Source organism: Hemicordylus capensis, chromosome 2 (assembly GCF_027244095.1).
Source record: "Hemicordylus capensis ecotype Gifberg chromosome 2, rHemCap1.1.pri, whole genome shotgun sequence".
Lineage (NCBI taxonomy): Eukaryota > Metazoa > Chordata > Lepidosauria > Squamata > Cordylidae > Hemicordylus > Hemicordylus capensis.
This window is the reverse complement of record NC_069658.1, coordinates 181,094,754-181,113,344: the sequence shown is the minus strand read 5'-3', so window position 1 is coordinate 181,113,344 and position 18,591 is coordinate 181,094,754. Positions and strand designations below refer to the sequence as shown.

General features: G+C 46.7%; 2 protein-coding genes across 13 annotated transcripts in view; one reads left to right on the top strand and one right to left on the bottom strand.

Moving 5' to 3' along the window:
• ZGLP1 (zinc finger GATA like protein 1) overlaps positions 1–18,591 on the bottom strand; it is a 64,789-nt gene that overhangs the window by 3,186 nt on the left and 43,012 nt on the right. For 7 of the 8 annotated variants that reach the window (XM_053303326.1, XM_053303328.1, XM_053303331.1 and 4 more), the window contains exons 7-8: positions 1,611–1,691; positions 720–868 (exon numbers count right to left, since the gene is read on the bottom strand). The gene's annotated coding sequence lies outside the window, so the exon portion shown is untranslated. Of the gene's footprint in view, positions 1–719; positions 869–1,610; positions 1,692–11,152; positions 11,850–18,591 lie in introns of those variants that run through there. The other variant, XM_053303327.1, reaches the window with a different exon arrangement.
• LOC128347948 (complement C3-like) overlaps positions 1–18,591 on the top strand; it is a 136,900-nt gene that overhangs the window by 94,584 nt on the left and 23,725 nt on the right. For all 5 annotated transcript variants that reach the window (XR_008317844.1, XM_053303318.1, XM_053303317.1 and 2 more), the window contains exons 27-29: positions 3,720–3,815; positions 8,776–8,926; positions 10,968–11,131. Coding sequence is in view for 4 of the 5 variants with exons in the window: in XM_053303318.1 (XP_053159293.1) it covers positions 3,720–3,815; positions 8,776–8,926; positions 10,968–11,131 (411 nt within the window). In the remaining variant the exon portion in view is untranslated. The remainder of the gene's footprint in view (positions 1–3,719; positions 3,816–8,775; positions 8,927–10,967; positions 11,132–18,591) is intronic.

Below are 18,591 nucleotides of genomic sequence, written 5' to 3'. Positions count from 1 at the left end.
GAACCAGAGGGTTCATCTATGTCTATGGAAAGCAGAGCTAGATTCTCCTATCAAGACACAGGAGATCTAGAAATGTTCTCTCCACAACCACAAACAAATGATTACACAGAGAGGAACTGTTATGAATATCATCTGTATACTCAAGATGGGAAAGAATACCAGGAATAGACTACCATAGATTGCAGTGCAGAGACAAGAGTCTCATTCCAAATACCAAAGCTGTCAATGATACATACAATAACTCATAGGAACATAGGAAACTGCTATATACCGAGTCAGACCATTGGTCTATCTAGCTCAGTATTGTCTTCACAGACTGGCAGCGGCTTCTCCAAGGTTGCAGGGAGGAATCTCTCTCAGCCCTATCTTGGAAAAGCCAGGGATGGAACTTGAAACCTTCTGCTCTTCCCAGAGCGGCTCCATCCCCTGACGGGAATATCTTGCAGTGCTCACACATCAAGTCTCCCATTCAGATGCAACCAGGGTAGACCCTGCTTAGCTACGGGGACAAGTCATGCTTGCTACCACAAGACCAGCTCTCCTCTCCATACCATGTCAGTACCAACAACAACAGTTGCATCCTCATCTGGGATACCACTTTTTCTACTTGCGTACACCTTACAACCACCTACAACTAGACTGTCTGATCTAGGCATAGGAATATCTAATCATACTGGACTTACTACAATATTGACAGCACTAGTTATTGTGACACCCACACAGTATCTTGTCCCAGTGTGATGGCGCACAGATTCACCGAAAGGTGGGAGCTTGGGTCACCAAGTGGAGCTTCAGGCTGCAAGGGGTCTCTGGGGGTCATGTGTAGTCATGGTCAGCAGGCCAAGGTTAGGAACCAGGAAGTCGCAATCTGTGAGCAAAAAGCAGGATTGCATTAATTGTGCCTCCATGCAAACGTGTGGAGTGCCTTGTTCAAATAATACCTGCCCCCTTGCAATAGATGTACAGTCATGTTGGGAATACCAAGTGTCTTCCTCCAGAACAAGATTTTTATTGCAGGATAATTCAATTTTGGAATAAAAGTTATGCAAATGTGTAAAATAAAGAAGTTATTTGTGTGTATGTGTGTGTACTTTACATATAATGTATATTATATTTAAATGTTAAGGAGGCCCCACACATGCTTCTTCGCCCCTAGTCCCATGCCCCACTAGGAACAGCCCTGAATGAAATAGAAAGTATAGGGATGATAAAGTGAGTGTCATTTTTCCTCTGCTCTTTGGCACTTCAGACATTCTTGATACGACTGTCTTATTCCTTCTCACATCCAACATCCCTCAGGTTGTTTGTTTTGTTTTTTGGCCCATGATTTGTCTTTTCTTTTGATTTTTTATTGCCTCTGTGGGCAAGGAAGAACCATTGTCTTATCTTTTTCAGAACATACACTGTTTTGTGTACCCTTTTTTGTAGAAAAAGATATTCTTAAATATAAATACTCTTAATAATAGAAATGAAAATAAAATAGTAATAGGTATTATAATGGAATACGTTTCTCTTTCATTTTCAGTTATATCTATCATTTCACATCAACAATGTTGCATTAATAAAATTGTTTAGCCACCATACAGTCACTGTTGCTATAATTCACTTACACATATAGACTGCTGACTGTAATCCTGCTCCAAATTATTTCCTGCAATAGAAAGGTGGGTTTTCTGTTCAAGGGAATGTTCCTAAAAAAAAAAAAGGTTTCCATATTGTTATAAAAAAATGTACATGAAGGTCACTTTTTCAGTATCTGCAACTAATAGATAAGAATCTCTTCATCTCCTGTGAAGGGAAAAATAAGGGCGGGGGTGGGGGGAGTAACTAGTCAGACACTATCACTCTGGCTGGTAAATATTATTATCACATTATCTTATGAGAGACAACACTTGAAGGTGCCTGAATTCATTAAAGCCCATTCCACGTGATCCATCTGTTCTGCTGCTGTGTATTTAGCAGGTCCAAACTTCTTTGATATCTGTAAGGCAGCTATTTGGTCTTCTGACATTCCTTTTGTAAATCACTATGCAATAAACATTAGAGTGGCAGAAGTTGCAATGTTTGGTACGTTGGTCTGGAAACAGTTACTTTTATTATGCATCCATACCACCTTCATGGTAAGCTCACTACTCGCCATTATGTATGGATTCACAGAGGATCCTGACAAGAATAAACAGGTTGCTTACCTGTAACTAGTGAGTGATCCTCAGGGAATTCATATGACCCACCTACCCAACCACCCCACTGAAAGTGTGAGTATAACTATGTACATATGTTGATATTCTCTCAATAACCTTATTTTACCAAACCGACTGCCAGGAGCCAAACCATCATCCATCTTAGTTGGTGGATGATTGTTTGGCTTTTGGCAGTCATTGTGGAACTGAGGGTTGGACACTCTAACTGCCTAAATTAATGGACCTGTTGCCTGCATATGGGTGACGTTAGAGCCTCACAAGGAACTTTAGAAGAGTCCTAAGAATCTTAAAGGTGCAAGCACACTCCATTATATATGAATTCAAGAGGCTCACACAAGGATCACGAGTTACAGGTAAGTAACCTGTTTATTTCTTAGTTCTCAGTTATAAACATATGGATATGCTTTACATCAGTTATGATATAAGGCAATTTTTTATTTTAATTGTTTTATTATGTGTTTTTATTTTAATGTAAACTGTCTGACTCTGAGCAACTTTAGGAAGGGTGAAAATTAATTAATTAATTAAAGTCAGGCTATGTCCATTGAGCCCAATATTGTCTTATAGGAATGTGCATAGAACCGGCAGGGGCTGGTTCGATGGCGGGGGGGTGTCTGCCTTTAAGGGCAGGGAGGGTGCACTCCCCCCACCTGCTGCATTTACCCCACCGGCATTTGGTAACCAGATGCACAAGCACATCAAGTAATTCTGGTTACTTCCAGTAGTGGGGGCAATGGGGTGGCAGGGAGGTATGCTGCCGCCCCGATGGACTTTGAGGAAACTGAGTACCTGCGGGGAAAACACAGCGGGGGGGGGGTAAGTGCACCCTCCCCTGCCCTTAAAGGCACACACACACACCCGCCATCAAGCCTTCAAACTGGCCTGTGTTTGAACCTGTTTGGAGGCCCATAAAAAGGCCTCCAAACAGGTTCGTGCACATCCCTATTGTCTTCTCTGCTTGGCAGTGACTGCCCAGGATCTCAGGAAGAGGTCTTTCCCACTTGCTCCCGTGGCATCCTTTCTACTGGAAATGCCAAAGATTAAATTTCGGGCACACAGACACACACATATATTTGTGATCAAAATAATAGTGGCCCACATGATATGCAGGCTTAGGAGGGTTGAGGAAGAGCACCACCCTTGCCGGGAATCTGTACACTAGTTGCTCTCAGGGCCTGCCTCACAGCACAGTATGAGGGGATGGGGACAAAGACACAAATTTTGTTTCTCTCCCCTCCCCACAAAAGCACTTTTCATTGCCAGGAATATGTCCCTGAGGGCCATGCAGCCTCTTAAAGAGGCAGGGCACTATCTTTTCCCCCCACAAGTACTATCTTTTCCCCCCACAGTGGATCTCCTTCCTCCAATTTATAAGCTAATATATTCAGGTTTGCTTTCATACTGCTGCCTTTTCTGATGTATCTGAGCTCTAACTGCTGTTGGGGCTTTGTAATTAATGTTTTGTTAAACACAGCATTTAGCTGCTGATCTTTCTGCCCCTTCTTTGTTCCCTTTTAGGGAGGTTATCAGTTTGGTGAACCAAAGGTGTCATTAACAGCCTTTGTCCTGGTTGCATTGCTGGAGTCCCGGGATATCTGCAGGAGTCATATCAATGTAAGAGAAGTTGTGGTGAGGGAGGTTTGAAAGGGTGGCCAGAACCTCAGGGGTATACTCGTGAGTCAAATGGGCTGTAACCCAAAATTTGGCTTTTAAAAAGCCAAATCTGGCAACAGAGGAAACTATTTATTTCAGTATTTCCTTCTGCTTCCTTCATTTCACAGCCACCATCTAACATACTGTCATAATGTACAGGACTTCAGAATCTTTATATATTTTCTCCTCCATTGAGATAAAGTATAACATGGTGTTCTAGGTATTGGTGGGTTTCAATAAAGTTACTCATAGATTTATTTTAGTTGAATGCAATAAATAAATAAAATGAATAAATAATTGCCTTGGTTCACTACTGAAACCTAGGGTTGCTTGGTTACAAATCTGTTCCTGTAAAGTGTAATGCCCCTTTCCTCATACACACACGAGGCATACACAGCCCTCATAAGGATCTTCTTAAACACTATTTCTCTCCAGTGTTTACAGCGGATCCAGTCTTCATACTTTTGGACCCCATAACCATACACAGATATCCCTGCCTCTTCTCACCCAGGCTGTCCTTACCACCACAACAGCACACATAAACAGAACTTTTTCAAGTGGCCCCTCACCCCACTTCTCTCTCCCTCCCCTAGGGGTTTCCCACCCTGGCAGCAGGGCTCTCTCTGCCTGTGCAGATAATATGAAGAATAACCCCTTTCCTAAACATAAACATAACACAGCAACACTATACAGCCTTTCTCCCCCAACCTTATTTGGCCACAGTGATTCCGTGATCCAGGCCGTCTCTGCCCCTGTCCACTTTGCGCCCCAAGCAGGCACTTAGCTCACTTAACAGGTGGGCCGGCCCTGTGGTTTTGTAGGAGGGGGATGCTGTGCAGCCCCAGTACAGATCAGGCTCTGATTTGCCTTGGAAGAGAAGCTGCCATTGCCACTTGTGGGAGTTTCCTTTCTGTGGTAGGTAAATAGCAGCCAGATAAGGCCCCAATCCAAATTGGACTACAGTGAAGGAAAGAGTTAAACCCTCCAAAATGCGGTCCCAATCTGGATCAGACCTCAGTCTAGCTGCTGTTTACAAAAGACCAAACGAGACACTCAACCAATGAGCACACAGTAAACGTTTTGTAAGTAAGTAAGTAAAACTTTATTTCGGTCGTAGACCAGCAATGTAAACGTTTTGTCTAGTTTGACCTTTAGAGCAAACGATCCAGCACTTCTATCTTAGGCTGCTGTTTTGTTGTTGTTTTAGGATTTGGGTATGACCAAATTCAAACCTATGAGTGCAGAACTGCATTTGTTCACATTCCTCCCTGTGATGACAGGGAGCTTAGAATTAGGCTTGTGCATTTCGATTCAGGTACAAAATGTTTTGTGCCCGAAAATGGCAATTTCGGAGGTTTTGTAACCAAAACAAAATCAAGAATTAAAAAACAAATATTTTTGTTTCCAAATCGAAATGACTGTGTTTCGGACAGAATGCTTTGTTCTTTGGAAAAGCATTGCAATTCAAATTGACTTCTCTGACTCTCTCCACTCCAGCTGAGGCACTGAGTGATTAGCAGAAGATAAGATATGCAAAAACTGTTGAGCATGAATAGTTTAGTTAAGTGTTGTATTCAGTGTGATTAAAATGCAAACTGACCTTGCAAAGGGATTTGGAAGACAGCATTTTGAGACAGAAATATCCAAATATCTTTGGGAGCTCAGTGCAATTCCAAAGTTCTTGCTAAAAGCCATGGTATAAATTGTGTGGAGAAGCTTTTCGAGAAGCTGGTTAGGACAGTTCTGAAATTACACAGATTTTTCTTTCCAAAGGTTTAGAAAGAATCTCTTGACTTGTTCAGGGGTCTTTTGAAGAGCTATTTTGTTTTTCTTCTGATTTTTATGAGTTATAGTGGTGTCTAAGTTTTGATGCCCAAGTTGAGCAGTCTAATGTAATTTAGGCCACAATGTAATTTGGTGGGACATGATCTCTAAGCCAGGGGTTCACAACTTTTGCCATTGCAGGAACAGGTCATCCACATGGGACTACAGGAGACAAAAGGAGGGGGTGGGGAATACACCTGTCAATCTATTGACATCCCCAGGAATCTTAGTTGCTTCTCTCTTCCTTGTAACCATGATCCATGGTTTTGCACTTTTTTAAATGCAGTGATGATAAATCTCAACAATTCTGAACAGTAGGCTGATTTGTTTGGGCTACGGCTCACTCCAGTTCAGTTAAATGAACAATTGAAGCTGTTCCAGAGGTGTAGCTATGGGAAAGGGGGCCCGTGTTCATCCCTCTTTCTGGCGGCCCCCCAGAGTGAGGGACACAATGAAGAAAATAGGGAGGGATGGAGCTGGAGGGCCCTCAGAAGCTGGGGGCTCGTGTTCTTTGAACCCTTTCGCTCAATTATAGCTACGCCCCTGAGCTGTTCCGTAGTACCAAGGCAGTTTTATTTTATTTTTTTACATTTTATATTCCGCTCTTCCTCCAAGGAGTCCAGAGCAGTGTGCTACATACTTAGGTTTCTCCCCACAACAACCCTGTGAAGTAGGTTAGGCTGAGAGAAGTGAATGGCCCAGAGTCACCCAGCTAGTATCATGGCTGAATGGGGATTTGAACTCCGGTCTCCCCGTTCCTAGTCCAGCACTCTAACCACTACACCACGCTGGCTCATTGGTCTATCTTGCTATCTCAAATGACCTGTGGTCACTGTTCCATGGGGAGGGAGTGTTTTTATTGAAAGATTGCTTGAATCCACAAATGGGTTGTGCTGCTGTGCTAGTGCCACAGGACAGGCTCTCACCCGCAGCAAAATTCTCAAATAACTGTGCCAAAAAATTAAGTGTTGTTGTTCATCATTCTCTTCACTCTTTCAACTTGTTTATGTGGGGCTTCAGGGGCAAAACAGTGAGTTGGGTGGCAGTGCCCCAAGGGTGGTGCACCCAGATTACAAATAGGGCAAAGGGCTGATTTCTTAAGAATTTTTGAGGTTTACGCATCTTTAAGATTTTCCCCCATAGGGAATAATGGAGGTTTCAGCAGCCCCATAACTCCACCTGGGGGGTACTGGGATGGCCCGAAGTGAGTGGTGGTGTAGTGCACAGAGGGTGCCAACCAACCCCCTCGATTGCTAACCCATTGGGGTACTGGGCTTTGTTGTTTCTGAGGTGTTGAGTTTAGATTCTCTGGTAGCAAATGAGATTTTTAATGAAAAACCATGAATCCACTCTCATATGCTACTAGAGAATCTACTCTCAGAACACCTCTAGAACAACAAAACCCTGTACTTCATGCATTGGCAACCCATGTGGGTGGTTGGCACCCTATGTGTGCACTACACCACCACTTGCTCTGGGCCACCCCAGTGCCCCTCAAGTGGAGTTATGGGACTGCAGAAACCTCCATTATACCCTACAAGGAAAATCTGAAAGACACGTAACTTGATTAATACTTTATTTATATGTATTTATTTATTTATTTATTTATTAAAACTTTTATACCTTTTATACTGCCCTTCCAAAAGGCTCAGCCCTTTAAAAATCAGCCCTTTGCCAAATTCCTCTGAAAAAATTGTGGTAGCTTCCTTCCACCAACTGGGCACTACCACCAACCACACTCCACTCTGGGCACCCCGCATGAAGCTATACTTTTCCTGAAACCTCCATCATACCCTATGGAGAAAATCTGAAAGATGCGCAAACTTCAAAAATTAACCAAAAATCAGCAGTTTGCCCAATTCCTTTGAAATTTTTGTGGTAGCTTCCACTCATTGGGCACTATAACCCCCACCCACTCTTTTCACCACATGACCCATTTTTAAATCTGAATTAATTTGGATTCAGATTCGGATTAATTCGGATACAAAACAAAACTGGGGTGATTCGGAAGGCTTAATTTCAGATAGAATACAAAATGGCGTCGATTTGGATTTGGCACAAATTGAAACAGAAAAAATACAAAACGCACAACCCTACTGAGAACGGTGTGTTTAAACTTTATTTATTTATTTATTTTTCCTGTATGTGTTATTTAGGCTTATACACTTTATCTCCATTTTATATACACTTTATATCTCTGCTAGGGATATGCAAACCGGCTCGATGTTCGACGTCGAGCCGGTTCGGTTCAACGGTCCAGGGTCAAACTGAACCACGCCCTGTTCGGTCCGACCGAACACTTCAGTCCGACTGCAGACTGAACACCCCCCGCCTGTCCGGGGGGGGTGGTTTGTGAACGTTCATGCACTTTTTTAAAAAAAATTACAAAAAAAAAAAAAAAAATTTAACCTTACTCCCTTCAGGGGAGTTCCTGGAGGTGGTGGGTGGGTCCACGGAGGTTCCCCCTCCCCCCACCAGCCTTCCTTATGCCCCCCCTTTGGTTGGTTTTCAGCCTTTTTCCAGAGGCGCAGCAGCCATTTTGGAGGCTGTGCGCCTGCGCAATTGGCATCTGCATGGCCTGGTTAACGTCTGAGGTTATTTCTCTTATTTTTCTTTAAGGCTCTACACATGATCTATGTGTAGAGCCAAAAGGGGGTTTGCACGAAGAGTAATATACACATATAGCTTTATACACTTGAACCCAGTTCCTTCCCAGAACTGTACTTCTCTGTAGATTTACTAGTTTCAACTCTTGGTTCCTACTAAGATCCAGTCCAGGCATCCTTTATTCTAGCCTTCACCAAGCTAGCTTCACTCAAATAGTCTCAGTGACTGACTCCCAGTCCCATCTCACACTAACACCAACTTCGTTTCCATTCCTGAGTGTGGGGTGAGATGTCAGATGTGTGTTGTATAGTGAAGAGGAAGCTACCGCTTTCTCTTGGTGTCTGTCTTTTGCTCCTGATATAAGAGAGTCCTCTGTGCAACTGGCCATACATTTTATGCTTGATTTATTGTCTTTAAATCAAAAGAATAATGTCTGAACATTGCTTCCTCCAAACTTCTAATGCAAAAATATGTATTTATTTTTATCCAGAGTTTAGAGAACAGCATCACCAAAGCCAGTGATTACTTATTAAGAAAGTATAATACACTGAAAAACCCTTACACTGTGGCCCTCACATCCTATGCGTTAGCCCTGGCAGGAAGCCTGAATGACGAAAGCGTGCTCATGAGGGCATCAACAGGTAAATGTCTTGCAGCTCACTGAATACGAGCAAAATATAGCTACATTCTCAAGGGTCTGCAGTTCATGCGAGGACAGTATGGGAAACTAAGGCAACACAGAGAGAGATGTGTAATGGGCACAAGGCCAAGAAGAGATTGGTGGTTACTAAACTTAAGCTCACTGAAGAGTAGCATCTGCCCCACCACAGTTACTTCTAGTACCCACCACCACTTATCTCTAAAGGGAGAGTGGGGCTGCAGAAGAGGGAGCAAGAGGTGAATGAATGAGAGGGCTCAATGTGCGTGAACACGGAGTCCATTGCAAAACCATTTGTGTTATTGCCAAGGACACTGGACACTGGAGCATGTTTTCACTTCATGCAGGGCAGCCAGCTGTGTTGGAAGTGGCATCTGGCTCTCTCACATGCTGGTTGCAGGGTAACACTGGCAGGCACCACTGCTCTGTGAATCCTAGGGTCTTTTGAAGTGGCACAGAGGACATTCTGTAGGGTAAAAAAGAGGAATGTAGGAGCCATGCTCCACTTCCAACACAGCTTACTGCCTTGCTTGCAGGGAGAAGGAGAATGTGTTCCAGAATCCTCAGTGGCAGGACAAAGGAGTCTGGAACACATTCCAGGTACATGTGTCCCACCCCCCTTCTACACACTGTTGAAGTGGGAGGGGATGAGTGGCGCCTCCGGACAGTGGTGGTGATGGTGAAAAGGACCAGCCTGGCATCGGGGGACAGACTCATTGGGCAGCTGCCAAGGGCTCAAGGCTCTCGGAAGGGTCCACTGGCAACCCCTGAGGCCACCTATGTGTCCTTCATATGGTGGTGACGTAGAAGTATAGGTCAAGAGACTCACTCCTTCATCTGCAAATGGAAGTCCTCCAGGGTTTCCTGGACCACGAGAGCATGACTCTCCAAACACCACCAAAAAAGATAAGCGCCACCATGAACTTTGGTGGTGGTGGTGGGGGACCCAAGGAGGAGGGATCCCACAGAGGGTGGTTTGCCAAAGGCCCCCTCAAACCTGAGCCAGCCCTGGGAGGGGATGGGAGACAGATATTCTTGTTCCTCCATCTATCACCTACACAAAGTGGCCAACAGCAGGAATTTCTTACCAACCAGGGCCATATGATTTCACTCAGAATGGAGTGGGAGGCAGGGCCTGTTTTCATTTTATTTTCTTGGTATACAGTGTAATCTGTAGAGGATAAATAGATGCAACCCCGGACCAGGACACTTTTCAGATTAGACCCTGCAATGGGGTCATGTCATATCTTGAAAGTGTGCTTCCACTCTTCCTACATTGTGACACTGCAGTCCCTATGCGGAGTGACAGCAGGGTGCCATTCACATTCCCAATGCCTTGTTTTGAATTTAATCCCTGCAATATAGAGCTAGGACATCGTATATCCGGCGTTAGAAAGTTTCTGGTTTGGGGGGTTGTCCGTTTCTGCAAGACTGCTCCCTCTGCTGTTTACGTTTCGAATGTACTTGCCCGAACAGAGGCATTTTGCTGCTGTTGAGCAGCTAGTCTGGAAAGTGCCCCAGAGCAACATTTCAGTTTCAGCCACTTGGCATATGGCATCAATGTGCAAGTCAGTGCTATAAGCACTCCTGATGACGATGATGATAAATAATAATAATAAAAAAGAAAGCCTGATAATAAGGAGCCTGATTCCATGTATTCCCTGTATGTGAGTGTGACAGTCCCTCAGAACCATCCCCCTATCATTTGTGCAGTTCTTTTCCCTGACAAACTAACATTTTGTTCTTCACACTGATTGTCAGTGAGCTTCACTGGTTGTCAGAATTCTGTGATTTATTAACACTTCCAAACAGAAATCATAATGTTCATGAACATTCCATGACATGACAACATCTCAGCCAGTGGTTGGGGGACCTTGGAGGCAAAAGTGAGTGACAGTTTTTAGCTGTTGCATGTTACAGCACATTTTTCATTTCTTAATGGAAACTGGCAGGAATAAGGTGGGATATGGTGCTGCTTGGAATAAGGGGCTCAAGTGTCTAAAGATTTATCTGTTGCTATTTAGGTGGAAACAGGTGGGGAGACCAGAAGGATCGTACTGTTACCATCGAAGGCACCGCCTATTCCCTACTGGCCTTGCTGAAAATGAAGAAGTTTGACCACGTTGGTCCCATAGCTAAATGGCTGATAGCACAGAAATATTATGGAGGAACATATGGACATACCCAGGTAAGAGTCTGCTTTGCTACTTTTTTGACTGAAAATTTCAGGCCATGGATTCTGAAGAGCAAGTTTCCCAAACTGGATTGCTTAAAACTGGACAGTAGCCTGCAGAAAGCAGCTAATGAGGAATTGACCAGGTTAGTTTCCTCTAACACAGTCTGTAAGTAAGAGACCTGCCCAGATGTGTGGCTGAATTACTAGGAAGATGCTGGACAGGTTGGTTAGAATGTATCAGGGCATGCTGATCAGACAGCTGTTCTCAGTTGCTACAATCAAGGCCACCTCGATGGGGTTATCCCCCTCACGTGCTCCAGTGCAGGACTGTGTTAATTAGCTGAAAGATGTCTCTAGAGCCTGAGGAGAATGAGTGTATTCCCTAGGGACACGAGAGCGCCCCCACCACCAGTGGCATCCTTGCCAGCTTCCACAGAACCGTCTGACAGGATGAAGTTGCAGCCAGTCTCCCGCCCTCGGGCCCTGGCATAAGGCGACTGCAGGCCGCAGGATGAGGTCGCAGCCAGTCTCCCGCCCTCAGGCTGTGAGACTCCGTGTGAGGCGACATACGGGGAGGAAAAAAGGCAGGCAGAGGCTTTAGAGCCCTTCTTCCTGCTGGAGAGTCGAATCAGCTGAGGCAATCCCCCTGGTTAATCCACCCCCAAACGCAGATGGAGTCCTGAGGGAAGGGGGTGCGAAGGAGGCAGCAAGAGGCCTTGCAGCAACAATTCTGTGGAGACAAAATGCAACCCGCAATAAAAAGCCCGCCAAAAGCGACAGCACTGGGAGGAAGACCTAAAACAACAGCTCAGAGGTGGGTCCCCCCATTAGCCTACCAACTTGCCTAAATCAGTACACTCGGAGTAGCAAGCCAGTTTTTAAAAAGCCCTTGATGCTCCATTCCTCTGAATCCCCCCTTTTGTCCCCCCTTCCCTCCCTCCTTGCTCTAAGGCTTATCTTCAAGATATCAGCCAAAGCAGCAGGGGAGGAACAAAACCGGCAGGAATGCCACAGGCTTCCTGCAAAAGACGGCCCAGAAAGCATCAGAGTCTCTCCCCCTTCCCCACCTCCCCACTCTCAGAGATATTGGTTCTTCCTCCATGAATATTGGGCCACAGCAACTCCAAAGGAGGCTTCTTCTCCAGGTTTTGGGCCCATTCATCACCTGCCCATTCACCTCTGCAGCCCTTGCCTCAGCACAATTGATCGCCCCTTCTGGTGCCTGTTGTCTCCATGAGGTAGCTGCAGACCCAGGCCAGCACCAAACGAACGCCTGGAGGTCCTGTGGGTAGAAGTTCAACCTCCAGCAGCTCAAGTAATTGGCAGGGAGCGGATGGGAGCAGCGGCATCTACTAACTCCAGTGGAGCTCTGTTCACAGCAGTGAGGCAAAGCGCCTGGGTCTAGCCCAGGACTGCTGCAACTGACCATGAGGGGAGCTGTTCCAGATGCTGGTGTAGTGGTTAGAGTGCTGGACTCCCAAGTTCAACTCCTCATTCAGCCATGATACTTGCTGGGTGACTCTCGGCCAGTCACTTTTCTCTCAGCCTAACCTACTTCACAGGGTTGTTGTGAGGAGAAACTCAAGTATGTAGTACACCACTCTGGGCTCCTTGGAGGAAGAGTGGGATATAAATGCAAAAATAAATAAGATCAGGGCCAGCAGGCACCTTCCCTATGGCCACAGACCTGCCTAGGCGGTTGGCCCCTCCCCTAGGCCTAACTCCTCACCCTGTTGGAGTTTTTAACCCTTGCCACAAGAGCTGTTTGCACCAGGGGCGGAGCTATAATTGGGCAAACGGGTTCAAAGAACCCGGGCCGTGCCCAATCAGGAGCCGCCATTCGCAGCCCTGACACGCCCCCCGCGTCTGACGTCAGATGCGGGGGCGGTAGTTTAACTCCCAAGCGGGGGTCGCGCGGCCTCTTCAGGAGCTAAGACTGGTGCTGCGTTCGCAACGCAGCCCAGAAGCGGCTCTTCCCTGCAGGTAAGAGCCGCTCCTGGGCTGCGCTGCGAACGCAGCACCAGCCTTCGTCTAACTGCCGAAGAGGCTGCGCGGCCCCTTCAGCAGTTAAGCCGCTTATCCCGAACGGAGCCTCAAGGCTCAGTTCGGGAGCCAGACCACACACCCCCGCGTCTGACCTCAGACGTGGGAGCGTGGCTATCCCCCACGTCTGACCTCAGATGCAGGGGGTGGGGCTATCGGGGTGGCCGCACACGGGATGCCGGTGGGCTCGCTACCCCCCTGGTTTGCACTAAGCTCGGTTGGCTGGCTTATAGGCAGCTCGTCCTAGCAAACCTGGGAGGGCCCTTCCTGCACCTTCGCCAAAGAGCCCATTTTCTGAAGGTGCAAATAATGCATGGCCCTCTAGGGGTCATATTGACAAATACTCTTTTCCTTCCTTGGAACCTCCAGGGTGTAAAGGGCGAATGGAGGGAGGGAAAATGCTCCTCGGCCAGCTATATGACATCCCTCGTTTCTGTGTAATTTTCCTCCCTTAGAGACTGAGTCCCAGCCTTATAACCATGTCTGTGCCACTTCTGCTACTATGATATGTGTTTACCCCACACTTTGTATGGGACCCTAACAAATTTATTACATTACAGGCCCCTATGACCAGAAAAACTGGTTACATTGGGACGAGCAAGAGTGCTTTCATCTGTGGAGCAGGATCAGTCCTGCTTGCATTTGAATGGGAGACCATAGTATTATTGATTATTTTATTATTTATTTGTTGCATTTCCATTAGGGATGTGCACGAATAAACTTCGGCGCCGGTGCGGATAGCACTTTTACGCACGCTCGCTACTTCCGGCCACTTCCAGCTGATGGGAGAAACGGGGCGGCAGGGAAGAACGCTGCCACCCTGAACAGCTTAAAAATCACAGAGTGATGGTGGGGGAAATGCAGCGGGAGGGGTGAGTACACCCTTCCCCCCCCAAAGTGCTATCCCCGCCAGTGCTGAAACTCCCCCCCCTCCCGCACCGAAATGTTTCGGGTACATGCCTAATTTCCATACCACCCCTTCCAGGGCTCTGGGCGGTGCACTACAAGGTCTGTGATTGTCGCTTCTGTAATAGCACAGGAACAGCCATGCTAGATCGGGCCCATGGCCCATCTAGTCCAGCTCCTCTTCACTAAAAGACACAATTTTTTGTTCAAATGAACTTCTAGGGACACTAATATTCTCCCTCACAAGAGGGTTCTATCCACAAAGGATGCAACCCGTACTTCTAAGGAGAATGACCTTTCAAGGTGAGTGCCAATGATTCATTCTATGACTCCAGACCGGTAGAACATAAAATTAAGTTTCCGGGAGAGCCCCCACCTCAAATAGATCCCTAAGTCTGGAAGGGAACAGGTCTCGTCTTTACCACCTTGCAACCTCATAGGAGCATAAGAACAGCCCTGCTGGATCGGGCCGAGCTAGTCCAACACCCTGTTTTTGCATGGTGGCCCACCAGATGCCGCTGGAGGCCACAGGCAGGAGTTGGGGGCGTGCCCTCTCTCCTGCTGTTGCTCCCCTGCAACTGGTACTCAGGGGCCTCAGTAAGTTCATTTACAGAACTGGGGTGGCTCTCTTATCACTAGGTACGCCCTCTTCTCGTGAGGGAACTTACCTCAGGGAGGTGCTTATTTACATATAGTAAGATTTAGTAAGGCAGGCGTCTCTCATGAGACACAGGATCCTCCGCTGCACTTCTACTCTACCTTTTATGCCCCATTATTGGGGGACATGTTCATAGTATCTTCGCTGCCCTCATGCATCTAATTTGAACCGTAATAAGGCCTATGACCACAGACACTGATAGCCTTGCCTCTTCCTATTGTCCCCTCCCAAAGCCCCACCCTAGCCTCTCACAGGGTGGCTGCATGGAGCCTACAGTCATACCTCCTTAGGAGGCTGATTCTTTCACCCTCCTTGCTCTGGATTTCTGGGGTAGTATTGAGGTGGTTCAGAGAGACCACCTGGATAGATGCGACCTATGAGCTAAGTCCCTAAGGATAGCTCCATCCATCTACCTCCGGCTAGCGGGGGAGGACATTCACATCGACAGCCCTTCTGGCCCTGTTCACCCTTTCAGATGTCCCATAGTTAATAATATACAATGCAAATACTGCCAAACTGACGACACAGCAGTGGACAGCCTCCTCCAATCATGGTAGGACTACAGGTCCACTGTTCCACCCAGGTTTCCCACCTGGGTCAAGTGCTGACATGCAAGTGTAGCTGTCCCTCCCAACAGAGGAAGGCCTCAGGCATGTCAACATCTCCGGTCACAGGTATGCGGGCACACCCTTGAGAGTAGTATACCTCATTTCAAAATACAAAATTGGTGAAAAGGGGGATACATCGTACTACCCCTAACACAAATATACTTTTCCTCAGATCTCCACTCTCTGGCTCAACAATCCCATATGAGGTAGCAACCAAGAGGACCGTACTAGGCTTTAGTGACATACCTCCTACCCAGTACTGCACAGTCCACATGGGCTCTCACAAATAACCCAGCACATCACATGGCAACCTCAATTTCAAGTAAAGTAATGAGCCATCGTCCAGCCACTCGGCAACATGAGCCCCTAGACCTTTGAGGTCTGCTTCCTATGTAGAAAGGGACCTTCAGCCAGGTCCGGTGCATGGCCTAGTAGTAACCAGGGTCACATTGGCCTCCCCATTCCCATCTTAAATACCCTCTTCAGGGTCATGTAACAGCCATGGTTCCTAGAGGAGCTCATGTCTAGCATCCAACAGAAATATCAAGACTCTCTCCAGGCAGTAAGGATATGACTCACTGTTTTAATCTCTAGTGGGTACAGGTAATGACATGGCAAGCACCAACCGTACAGTCGACTTATTCTGTCTCGATCTAGCCTATTGACAGTGTCTCTGCATACAAAATCATCTTAGCCATGAGATGATGGCACGGAGCAGCGCCTCGATCAATATCACTGTTTTTGTGACTACTGCTATTCCCATTATGGGATATATTACCACAGGCTTATAACTTCTGGACTGTCTCCAGTTATCTTAACATTCTTGCCTAGCTGTTCTTCTGGGGCGGAACGCCCTCCTCCCCATCCCCAGCCAGTTAGGATAGAAGGTCCATGACCATATGGATGACCACACCCAGCTAATCCTAGAGAGCAGTTGTACTGCTTGCAACTTAGCCTAAGGCAGACAGAGTATCATAGTTCCTGATGGGTGCTACCTGCCAACCTCTCCCTCAGAATATCAGCTGGGCACTTGTCCAGTTCCCTATGTGGGCATGAGATTTACCGGGTGGACGACAAGAGGTTAGCAGGCTCCCTAACACAGTGGAACCCTCACTGTTGGCCTAACAGAGGAACCTAGGTTATTCGTCCGACTTTGATCTTTCTCTTGACATCCTAAAGACCAAGGTCCGTCCACATCCAAAACACTCTCAGGTGTAACTATGGCACAATTGGACCTATATCAGCAGCTCAGTCTCATTCCGTAAAACTGACTCTCTGTCCGTTTCCTTCTACCAGGATCTATAGGCGAGGCAGTGACTTCTCCAACTATTGCCAGATGGGTTAGTGTGTGTATTGCTCTGGCGTATGAAACACAAAACATTTGGCCTCCCTTATATATCGTGGCCCACTCAACGAGGGCGGCGGCAACCTCAGCCGCCTTTTTTCAACCAATGCACCAGTCCAGGAAACCTGTAGGGCTGCAACCTGGAATAATCTGTCTACGTTCACACAGCATTTTAAAGTGGACATTATGCCTCTGCCTAGGCGGCTTTTGGTAGACTATTTCTGTGAGGGCGCTTCTACAGGAGCAGCCAAGGGTGCATCCCTCCCTGGTGACATACAGGCTTTGGTATGTCCCATCGAGATGACCTTGATTGCAGCAACTGAGAACAGAGCATTGGTTCACTTACCGTGAAGGCTTCTTCTGGTTGCTTCAGTCAAGGCCATCTCGGCCCTCCCGGCTAGCCGCTCTTGGGTTGCTCTTGGGGCGGGGGTTGCTGTTTTGTTTTACTCGTCTAGTACGAGTGCTGGAATTAGATCAGTCTTCCAGCTGGCAAGGGCTCTTCAGTATTGTTTGTCCACCCAACTCACCTGCCTGTTCTGACTTACTATGATTTACTCCATGTTGCTTAATCTGTTGTTGGAAATATAGGTCAGTCTTTATTTGCTAACTTGGCCTGTAAGAACTGGGCAGGGTCATCCTCCTCAGGCTCTAGAGACTTCTATCTTTCAGCTAATTAACATAGTCCTGCTCTGGAGCACGTGAGGGGGATAACCCCATCAAGACGGCCTTGACTGCAGCAGTCAGAAGAAGCCTTCACGGTAAGTGAACCAATGCTCCGTTCTCCCCTATCTGGGGCAGTGGGCAGGAAGAACAGTCCTTGGTGCCCCACCTCAGACACTCAAGGGCCTTGGTTTGCCTCTGATAGTAACTACTTTACTTTGGTAGCCCTGCATGAAGTCGCAAGGCAGCATAACTGTGTCATGCTCTTGTGTTTATACCAGTGTTCACTGCAATGAATATTACATAGTGTTATTTTTTTACCAACTTCCTAGATTCTACAGTTTCCAGTTCTGAGTCCTCCCTATCGTTGACTTGTTTGCCCCACTAATCGTTGGCTGTGGGCTAAAACTCTGGTTGATGCTCTGGTCATCTTCTGTCTTAACTACTTCAGTGTTCTCCTCTCTGGTCTTCCTTTTAGTGTACCTCAGTCCCTTCACCACTATCCAAAACTCCACTGAGAACATTATTCATCTCCCCACTCACATTGGCCATCCCTCCCCCCTTTCTGTATCCAGCAGCACAAATTCCTTGACCTTCCTACTTTTGAAGCTTCCCATGGCCTTGCCCTATCTTTTGGCGCTTGTTCTTCATGAGATTGCCACTTCTGCTCTGCCCACTTTACATCCTCAGCCAAACAAAGTGTTGTCTCTGATGCCTTACACTTCCTCTTTGAGCTTTATGAGGTCCCACTTCTCACCCTTCCTTCAAAACCCACCTTTTCCACGTGAGATTTGGCCCATTCCATTCCCAGCTAGAACCAAATTTTACATGTAGTGCCATCTGCCCACATTCTTCCCTGCCTCTCTTTGTTGTTTCCACACAGCCTATGTAATATTGTAAGCTCCTTGGGAGCAGGAGCTTGCATATGGAACATCAAAAGCTGCCTTCTACCAAGTCAAACTATTGGTCCAATACTATCTCAGGATTCATCCACACTACCTGGCAGTGGCTCTCCAAGGTTTCAGGCAGGAGTCTTTTCTAGTCCTACCTAGAGATGCCATGGATTGAACCTGGAACCTTCTGCATGCAAAGCAGATACTCTGCCACTGAGCTATGGCCAGTATCCAGAGTCTTCGTTGCGTATGTAAAGTGCCATGTACACTGATGGCACTGTATAAATACAACTCTTCACTCATTTAAATGCAAAGGCTGCTGTACCCACTTAGAGTGGGCAAAGCTCATGGAAATGCCA